Source organism: Panthera onca, chromosome F1 (assembly GCF_046562875.1).
Source record: "Panthera onca isolate mPanOnc1 chromosome F1, mPanOnc1 haplotype 2, whole genome shotgun sequence".
NCBI lineage: Eukaryota > Metazoa > Chordata > Mammalia > Carnivora > Felidae > Panthera > Panthera onca.
Genome location: NC_138355.1, coordinates 19,753,179 through 19,763,905, shown reverse-complemented (window position 1 = coordinate 19,763,905; position 10,727 = coordinate 19,753,179). Strand labels below are relative to the sequence as shown.

Sequence of the window (10,727 nt, the reverse complement as noted above, 5' to 3'; positions counted from 1 at the left end):
TCTCGCGAATCCACCAAGAGCTCGCGAAAAGTAACGCCTCTTCCTCCCAGCCCGGGAAACTGTACGTATTATACTTTGACGTCGCGAGTCCCGGCTGCGCAGTCGCAGTTCAGAACCGCTGTCTCGGCCTACCTTCACTCAACCCCGGAAATAACGTATGGGTTTTCCGGCTCCAAGTCGGAAGTTGATTAGAGAGTCGGCTGACTCCGTCACCTCTAGGACACTGGGTTCGGTAGGCAGCCATCTTATCTAAAGCTAATTTGTGAGCCTCTTCGAAAAAAGGACAAAAACAGGGGGAGAAGGGGCAGGTTTTTTATGTTAAAAAGGGGAAGGATGAAGACGGTTAACGTAGAGGATCCTGAAGGAATAGTTCGGTTTTCAGTGGGTTCTGGCGTTCTGAATACGTCACCACGATTTAGCATCTACGATATGGTGGCGTCATCACCGAGCGCCTTGGGAGGTGGGGTCGCGCTGGCCACGTGACGGGGCCCACTCGAGCGGCCCGAGAGTTAAAGCGGCTGATGCGACAATTGTGGCTCCGCTTTTTTACGTTGACGAAGCACTTTTCTGGTACTTTCGGCACCTTCACCGACCATTCTGCAACCCTCTAGTTCTACCTCAGGGTTGGGATTCGATTTAACTGAGCCTGTGGACCAGAGAAAATGTAGGCTGGGATTTCCTGGGATTACATCATGTTCCTCTTTTCAGATTATTTTAGCCTTTGGTAGCCTTAAATCGTTGCAACACGGTTGGGAACAAACAGTAACCTCTGGGAAGTCAGAAAACCCTCACAGCTTTATATATCGCCCAAGGTAGCCATTAGAATCAGCAAGTCTGAGAAGCCAGAAAGCTACTAGAAAAGTGCAGGCTGATCATTGTCGTAGAGAAGATTCGGGAGTACAGCGCAAAAATACACGAACTGCAGCTACTCACAACACGCGTGAATCTCACAAACCTGACGTTAAGGGAAAGAAGCCAGACATACAAGAGTTCATGTCGTTTGGTTTTATTTAAATGAGGTCTAAAACCAGTAAAACTAATCGGCTGTGGTGTTAAAAATCAGGACAGTCTTTATTTGGATGGGGGACAATGACCGAAAACGGCCACGAGGAGGCTTTTAGTTTCAGTTACAGTTCGGTTTCTTGATTTGGATGTTGGTCAGAGGTGTGTTCACTTTGTGGAAATTTCATGGAGCTGTAAACTTAAGTGTAGTTTTCTTGTGTGTGTTATACTTAGCTGAGAGTTACATTTATAAGTAGGCCCAGGAGGGAATTTTCCCGAAAAGATGAAATGTTATGCTGATACACACAATTGTCAAAATTGATAGAATGAACTCTAAAGATCTGTGCGTTGTATTGTATGTTAATTCCTGTTTTCTTAAAAAAGTGTCCGGCCCAAAGCCTGGAATTATGTATACTTAAATTAGGAACAAATAGCCCATTGCCCTCCATGAAAGCTTGGCCTAATGCAGTGATTTCCCAGTTTGCTTGATGCACCTAGGGCAACTCTCCCCACCCCCAGATATCCTAAAGTTACAAGATTTTCGATGCCATCTATTATCCCCTGACTCCCAAATCCGCAACACCTCTCCTCTGGACTCTGCTTGTGCTTAGATGTCTGAGAAGTACATCAAATTCAACTCTTCAAAAAACACAAAAGCCTCCGGGGCCTCCTCACACCCCCTCAGTGTCTCCAGTTATTCTCCAGCTCTGCGAATGCTCACCTCAGACTCTTCATTGCTCCGGCCGTGGCATTTCTACTCGAGTCTTCAACCTCAAGTCCTACCCTCTGTGCTGTAGCAAGACTTACTGGCCCTACCTACAAAGTGTGTTGATAATCAAAACACTGCCGACAATCTCCACTGCTACCACTGAAGACCAGGCCGTAGTTACTTTATCCGGAGTTTTAGCATCGTAACTGTTTTCTCTCCTCACTGTGCCTTTGTAGTTTTCCACAGCAGCCAGAGTAATGTTTTCATGTTATTATATTCCTTTGCTTAACAGCCTCCAATAGCTTGCTGTTAGGCTGAGAATAAATGCAAACTCTTTGCCATGACCTAGCGTGTGCAGCATGATCTTATCTCACCTAAGTAGCATATCATGTCTTATCTTCCAGAACTCTTCTCTTCACCGCTCCCCGATCTCCCTGGTTTAAATCCACAGTTTGCTGCGTCTCCCTCTTTCTCTCTGCTCCTCCCCTGCTCACGCTCTCTCTCTCAAAAATAAACATTAAAGATATTTTAAATGCACAGAGTTTGCTCTCACCTCAAAGTCTGTATTCTTGTGCTTTGCTCTCTGGAATGCTTTTCCTCCAGACCATCACATAGATCATTTCTTCATTTACTCAGGTCTCTCAAAAGTAACCTCAGGGATCCTCTTCTTGATGATACTAGATTTCAGAGGAGCAGAATCAGTAGGAGACAGATACTTATTACAAGGAATTAACTTCTGCATTGTGGGAACTGGCTAAGCAAGTCCCAAGTCTGTAGGCTGGACAAGCAGGAAGGGATTGTGGGCAGTCTGGGCCCCATGAAAACGGGTTGAAACTTTCATCCACACAAATCGGGGCGGGAAGAACTCCATTCTTCTCTCAAGTAAATCTCAGCCCTGCGTTAAGACCTTCCCCCTGATTCAATTAGGCCCACCCAGATTATCCCAGATAATCTCCCTTACTCAAAACTGATTAAATTACTATGCAAAATACTTTACATAGCAACAGTGTTTGACTGAATCACTGGGAGTGTAGGCTAGCCAAGTTTACATATCAAAAAACCATTTTACCAACCTCATCGCCCTATTTCTCTCCACCCTCTTACCCTGTTTTTCTTCTTGGTAATTATTACCACCTGCCATATATTAGTCTTTTCCTACTACAACATTCTTGGGAGGGGGATTGTGGGCATTTTGTTTACTTCTTCCCTCCGATACATTTCGAGAATGTCTTTTTTGGTTGTCACAACCGGGGAAATATTACTAGTATCTAGTGCGTAGAGGCCAGGGATGCTACTAAATATCCTACAATGCAGAGGACAGCCCCTCCCCCCACCAAAAAAAGAACGCTTCGGCCCAAAATGTCAATAGTTTTCTCTGAGGTTGAGAAAAATTCTTTGCTAGGGTTTAAGCTTCACAGAGGCAGTATCTTTTCGTCCACTTCATTTCTAGCACTTAGAGACTGGCACCAAAAAACAAAAACAAAAACAGACTGGCACAGTAGATAGGCAGTAAACTTGCTTGAATTAATGTAATGGACCTGGTAATCTGCATTTTGTTTTATTTTTATTTCTATTAAATACTATGATTTTTATTTTGTGAGTCCATGCTAAAGCCTGAACTTTTCCATTCAAGTAAACTTTTTTTTTTTTTAAGTTCATTTTGAGAACAAGGAAGGGGGCAGAGACAGAGAATTCCAAGTAGGCTCTGCACTGTCACCTCAAAGCCCCAGTGCCAGGCTTGAACTCACTAACCATGAGATCATGACCTGAGCTGAGGCTGGACGCTTGACAGAGCCACCCAGGTGCCCTGCAAGTAAACTTTTAAAAGATTTTGTTCTGTCTCCCTTTGACAGTAATCAAAAGCTTTGTTATAGGTGAAATTTCAAAAAGGTGAAATCAAGAATCCCATGCAAATATAAAAGGAGCATGTGACAACTATTTTATTCAACTCCGTTAATGAAGGAACTCAGTAAGTTGTTAAACGTGTATCACAGTGCATTTGCATAATGGATACTTAGAGGCAACAATAATGGAATGTTAGTGTCAGTAAAGTTAGAGGGGCACCTGGGTGGCTCAGTGGATTAAATGTCCAACTTCAGCTCAGGTCATGATCTCACAGTTTGTGGGTTCGAGCCCCACATTGGGCTGTGCTGGCAGCTCAGAGCCTGGAGGCTGCTTTTGATTCTGTGTCTCCCTCTCTGGCCCTCCCCTGCTTGTGTTCTCTGAAAAAAACCAAAACAAACGAAAACAAAACTTAAAAAAAAACCCCATAAAGTTAGATACAAACTGGCTAATGTCTTACAGGGTAGTACACTACATACAACCTTTGGCGTTATCCATTCCACTGAAAAGCAAGTAGGGACTTGCATCCCTCCGGACATAAATCTACAGTTTAACATGTAGCTTCAAGTATAGGACCTTTAATCAGTAGTGAACAGTGAATCCCATTTACTGTTCGTATCAAGAACCATCGACCCATAACTGCAAACCTCGGTATTTATTTTCTGAATAATTTTGCTGTTTTACTTTTTTATGCAAAATTTCTTGTTTAAAATGCCACATTGGGAAAAAAAAATAAAATAAAATGCCACATTGGCCAGGGGCACCTGCCTGGCTCAGTTGGAAGAGCGTGTGACTCTTGATCTCGGGGTTGTTTGAGTCCCACGTTGGGTGTAGAGATAACTGAGAAAAAAATTAAAAAATGTGACATGGGCCAAACAGAAGAGGTGTCTGGTCTGGATTTGGACCACCAACCGTTTGATTCCACCATCTCTGATTAATATTTATTAACACGTGCTGAATTCTAAGAGGAGCCAACTAATTTCTTGGATTTCACGTAGGTTCCATGGACTCCCTGAACAAAATGCACATGGGGAATCTCTGCACTCTGTGCCCACTTCGAGAACTCCTCTGGAGTTCTGCTTCACTTACAGGACCACCCACCGTGCTGTACTTTGAAAGACTCTCAGCAGCTACCTCATCCAGGATGAGCCAATCCAATGTTGTGAGACTCTGCAATGGGGACACGGAGACGGTAGACCAGCAGGTCACCTGAAGAGAAAACTTGTGAACTTGGGAGTTGTGTTCCTGGAAGCAGGAAAAGCTTGTTTTCCGAGAGAGAGAAGCAGCAGCAGATAACCATGACCTGGGAAGACACGCAGATTATGAAACAGTTGCCTACGTTCCTGATGGCATTCCAGTCCTTGTCCCAGTGTCTCTTTAGGCCCAGCTGTTTGGCCTTTGTGAGATGACCATACCTAGTCCTTTTAATTAATTGCTTTATGATTAAACTAGCTGTGAGAGCGTCTGCTACTTGCAACCAAGGAGTCTCTATAGAAAGAATAGGGCACTTGGCCGTGCCGCCGTGCACGGTACCAATTTGCAGGGTAGAGCCTGGAGCAAACTCCTGGCATAGTTTTTCTTTCTAAGTTGACTGGAGTCTAGTGTCAGGTAAGAAGTGTTATGTAAACAGTGGGTTCAGGGGATTCAGAATAAAGTCAACTAGAAACGTCAAAAAGACATATATGGACTTCAGAACATCTATTACTACTTAATGGGGCCAAAGGGGCAACACAAACCACTGAAAACATCACCGACTCACAGAAATAGTCACCTTGTCACCTTTTGGTTGAATTTGTTTATTTCACAAGGCTTCATTCACACATGAAAACAAGATACTAATCCAAGTTCATAACTGTTAAAAAAGTAAACATTTCTTGGGACAATGTACAATAAATTGCACTTTTCTTAACAAGCATTACATTTACAGATAGCATGTACTATACATAATACATGGAATTATGGAAACATCGAATTGGTCAGTGTTCACAGAGGCTGCTCATCCATGTTTCTTTTGTAGTCAGCACTACAATCAACTCCTTTCTTCTAGAACCTGTTTTCATCAGAGAAGTCATGGGCAAAATCACAGAACTCATAAAAATAAATGGTACAGAATTTCTGCTACCTCCTCAGCAAGGGAAAGGTAGGAGTTGAAAGAAAGGAAGTGATACTCATTGAGAAAGTTCTTCCTTCATTTGAACTGAGGATCCAGACGTTATGCAAAACATCAAAAATGGAGAAAGTGAGGCAAAAGGCTATTGGGTCATCTTGGATTCTGGGACCATCTCCAGCTTTATTCTTGTGCTTGCATGACACCAGGGTCCTGATGCATTTATACACTTATAATTGAGTTTCCTCATACTTTATTCCACATATAATATAGTTATTAAACGTTACATTTTAATGGAAAAGATTTTACATGTTTCAACTCATTGCCAATGAAAAAGGAAAATAACTTTAAAATGTTTGGTTTTTACTCAACGATGCTTTATTCTTAAAGTTTTCAGAATACTACTAATGACAGACCAAGGACGGAGGTGGAGAGAATGGACATGTTGATGATGTCTTTATAACATGTAACAAATTCATTCGGAGAGACACTGGCCGTGCAGTCTTTTAGATGGAAGCCGGGAAGGGAACACCTGACAGCCCACGGTAGTCCCTAAGCTACTTGTAAACACCTACTTTTCTCCTCACATCTCACGGTCATCAGCTGTGGAGGTACAGCCCACATGGAGGTGTTCATTTTGGTTAACTTTTGGGAGAGAGGGGAATTCCTAAGATTAAGGGCTTTGCCTGTATTACACGGACGTCACTTTGCGAAAGGAAAGGTGTTCTAGAACAGTTCCAGCTCAGCGTGACGTCAGCATGGCAACCAGAGGGAAAGACAGTTCTGTATTTGGTAGTAGGAGACACGGGCCACTAGACTTTTGGTTGGCCTCGGCTGTATTCAGTGGCACGGTACCTGGCTGTACAAGAAAGGCAGGGATGCTCCCTGTGGAACCCTACCACTCACGCGCACACGCAAATCTAACGGTGTTCAAGTTAAACAACAGAGTTGGTCCATTGTCTCATTTACTTGTAACTGAAGCAAGAAAAGCAGAGCTATTTTAGACTTTGTGGTTCGTTTTAACGAGGAAGTTGTACAATAGAATCCTCTTGCTGAGTAATTAAAAGTGTTCTTTCCCAGAGAGAGAAAACAGACCAGGTATTTAATTTTTTTAATTTATTTTTAAATTTTTCCCTTAAAGAGGTCCTGAAATCAGACAACCACTCTGGCAGGATAATTAGGCTGATTTCAGCTACAGAAAACAAGATCCCTTACATTAGTTAGATACATGATCTTCATCCTCAGTAACAAATCAACTCCTTTAAGGATTTCTCATCTCACGCCCTAAACTGTGTATTCTCTTGTTTTTCTCACTTCCTCTGGGAAATAAAGCCATAGCTATTAACTGTTAAATATTTTAAGGAAATGGAGGAGGTGTTTGAGAAAAATAAATATTAATACATAGTATAAAGGAATGAAAATTTTGGAAAAAATATGAAACAAGATAACTATTATTATTAAATATCCCAACATCAGTGCAAAGATTGCTTTTGTACTTTACTATGGAAATTTAAGACGACCAGTGGAGAAATTACTAACTTACTAGCTGGGAGAGGGAAAGAGAGGTTATATATGGAAAGAGAGGTCGTAGGCCCATATGACATTCCTATTAGTGTTTCTGATAAGCACTCATAAACAGGACATTAGGTAACTGAGAATATCTTTGCATTAAATTATATGTAACTAAATATAACCAAATTGTGCCATAGCTTGGGATGTGGGAAGCTAGCAAACATGTGCACCGCAAAATTCAGCCTGGTTTCTTTCAGCTTGAAAGAATGTGTTAAGCAAGAGTCTCGAGATACAAAAGCTAATGAACTGAACTATGAAATTGAAATTCATTCCCTTAATTTATTCTGCAGAATTTAATGAAAGAAGAAATCATCACTCTTTAGAATTCTGCAAATGTTGGATTTTTTGGAGGAATGTTTTCTACAACATATCCTAGGAAAAGACAAAAAAACACTCTAGAATATTTGGAAATTTCCTAGATATTTGGGTTAGTTGATATCTAAAAGAAATTCAAGAGAAGAGTGGCAATTTTCAAATATGTTTCAAAATAAGTGAAATTAAAACTAGCAGTTACTTAATACCGGGATGCACAAGTTTGCAAACTGTATGTGGGGAAGGATATGTGGTTTGGGAGAGTGCTATGAGAACATATTGAATGAATAATCACATCCTATACCAAATTTTGAATTTTCTATCTTTAGTATTGCTACTGACCCAAAGGCATTGCACAAAGGAACAGTTCAGACTTATGGTACCAATACACGTACCTAAGTATGATATGGAACTGGAGAAGAAGAAAAAAATCTATAGATGGCCACTAAAATCTTTTGAAAGAGTTAAGAGAAAATGCAAAAGACATTACACATTTGGAATGCAGGTACCTGGTGGTTTTGTTTAAAGAAAAAAAGATGTTAGGGGCTCTGGAACTGAGCCAGGTGTACAGGTAAGGACTGAACCCACAGCCGTTCTATTTGTCCCTCAACTGCGATGTAAGGAAAATACTGCAATTTAGGCATTCTGTGGAATGTGCTGATTTTTAGAGGTTAAAAAGAGCTCTTACAGTAAAACTATGAGAGTCACAAAACACAAAAGAACATCTTTAATTTAGCTGGCCATTTCATAAGGCAACTTGTACAAGGCTTCCTGGAATAAAAGCATAAAGTACCAGCAAAGCTAAAAAATTATACTGAATGATTTACAGAAACAAGTACCAAGATGCAATTTTTCTAGCCATTATATTTAAACAACAACAACAACAAAAAGATTACCTTTTCTAAATCACCGAGTAGGGAATATTAGTCAACACACACTCAAGAATGCTGGATTATTTTCTTTTTGGTACAAGGAAATGAATATTATAATGAAAGATGTCAGGACCAAACAAATAATTCTGTAAAAAAAGTATTATTTGATGAGTGTAACAAAGGGTAACATCCATATCGGTTTAATGGGTTGTAGATGATATAAACACAAGTGAAGGGGACTTAACTTTTTAGAGTTTAATGATCATTTTGGAGGAAAGGATCTACCACGAGCAACTTGTAGCACGTGCTCCCGGAGTCGAGATGGCTCTTCCTTAATTTTTACTTCCAAGAATGTGTTACTCTTAATTGCAACATGTGGCACAGACGAGAATCCCTGTGGCACTACAGAGTTTAAGGTCCTTGCTAAGAACGTGTTCAACAATGAAGCCAAGGATGAGTATCACTAAATGTTATTGTACATGCTGGCAGCAGTTTGGGTGGTGCAAAGGACCGAAGGCCTCCAAACTAGCTTAGAAGATGGGAAAATTGGTTTTGTCCTTACCAAAGGATTTCCTGCAAGGACGATCCACACAGACATGTTAAATATCATTGAAAAAACAATTTCCACCAACTTTTAAACACTAGCTTTCCCTTTCCAGGAGATAAGTATTTCTATAAAGGTTTTGTATTCAATCAAAAATGTTACCAATGCATTCGCATCTCTTCCTCTCGGGTACCAAGGGCACATTTGTAGGGAGATACAGAAATCAGGAAAAGTTGCCCAACAGTAAACTAAGATCATGTGAAGCTGGCCTGTATTTCCCATTTCATAACTTTAAAAAGCTACAGTATATTAGTGTTTCCTTAGCAAATATATGTCAATATCAAATGAAATACTCTGTCCCTGGTTCTCCATTTCATTTTAAGCACAGTGTCTGAACCCGGGCCTCTCTAGGCTTGTCTGGTAAAGGTTCCCTAATGCTGCCGCTCACACTAGACCCTCCTGACTTCACGTTTGCTGCAAGTGTTCATACTTAGGAATATGCAATCCCCATGCAGAGTTTCTCAAAAGGACCCGTTAGAATACTAGGGCCAAATGGTTTATCTTCTCCTGCGTTTATCAAAATCCCAGTGCCTTTCATCTAGCGTGTATTGTCAATAGTCTATCTTATTCTATGATTCTTGCCACTTCACTTCCAGATATACCCAACAGAAAATGAAAATAAACTAATTCCTTTTGGGGACTGCTCAATCCCAGGTTTACTCTTTGGACAGGATTATCGTTATCCAGGGAATCACTTTCGGGAAGAAACCTGATGGTCGTCACGAATGGCCCCACAGTGTGCTTTCTGTGAATAAGTCCTGAAAAGTTAAGAGCTTTCGGTTTCAATCTTTTTTTCTTTCTTTCTTCTTCTTTTTTTTTATTTGCTGTGACAAATATCATCTTATCACTTCAACCTTGGAATAAAAGACATCTCCATTTTTATGGAAGATAAAAGTAATTATGAATAATTAGTTCTAAATAAAAGGCATTTAGTTCTGAATTACTTATTTCCAACTAAACATCAGGCATATAAAATAATGTGTAATCACTATGATGGAACTGCACGTGGCCTCCCATGAAGAAGCTCGAAAACAGGTATTCAACATAAGTCAGGGCAGTTTAAGTAACATCCCTTTGAAAAGTATCAAACAAGAAAGAGAGCTACTGAAAGATTCTGGCTTGCTTTCTGGCCTCCTTTACTTTCCTTCAAAGGGACACTGGGGAGAGTCCTCCTGGGTTTCTGTCACTTTGATCATTGTGCTCTTGTGCTCGGGCGAGGCTGGAACTATGTGCTCTCCTTGGGTGGCTGGGTGGCCTGTGGTGGCTGCAGCGGCTGGGTGCCCGTGGCCGTTTTGATAGAGTTCAGGGTTTTGCTAAACCAAGAGTTTTTTGCAGCTTGGATTTCATTCATAAGGGCTCCTCTCTGATGTTCAAGTTCCTAATTAAAAAAAGAAAATCATTGCATTGTATAAATGTTTACCCTCTGCCCCCCAAATTAAGAGTATACTGCTTTTTGGAATCCCCAAGTCTGTATGAGCCATAGCTTTCCTCCCACAAAACCCAGGAGAGATTAAATTGGCTTCTTAATGCACTTTAGAGTTAAAAGAGTTACCGCTGAAAATCAGAAACTGCTTTCTCTGAACAGTGAAATGAAACCTCATTTTATCCACCCCCCCCACCCCCCCCACCCCGGGCAATCTCGGTCCGAATTTAGGCTCGGGTTCGAAACCACAACTAAACATAGACGTGTGCATGGGCTGAATCTGA

The 10,727-nt window shown here is 41.0% G+C and overlaps 1 protein-coding gene and 1 long non-coding RNA gene across 12 annotated transcripts in view; one reads left to right on the top strand and one right to left on the bottom strand.

Moving 5' to 3' along the window:
- The first annotated feature begins 5 nt into the window (after nt 1–5).
- Nucleotides 6–2,055, top strand: LOC132686070 (uncharacterized). The gene is made up of 2 exons (XR_009613427.1): nt 6–232; nt 1,614–2,055. It is a non-coding gene; the product is annotated as an uncharacterized LOC132686070 (long non-coding RNA).
- Nucleotides 2,056–8,242: 6,187 nt separating this feature from the next.
- Nucleotides 8,243–10,727, bottom strand: part of RABGAP1L (RAB GTPase activating protein 1 like) — a 753,436-nt gene continuing 750,951 nt past the window's right edge. For all 11 annotated transcript variants that reach the window (XM_060644898.3, XM_060644899.3, XM_060644901.3 and 8 more), the window contains one exon: nt 8,243–10,398. In XM_060644898.3, the coding sequence (XP_060500881.1) occupies nt 10,246–10,398 (153 nt within the window). In that variant the 3' untranslated portion in view covers nt 8,243–10,245. The remainder of the gene's footprint in view (nt 10,399–10,727) is intronic.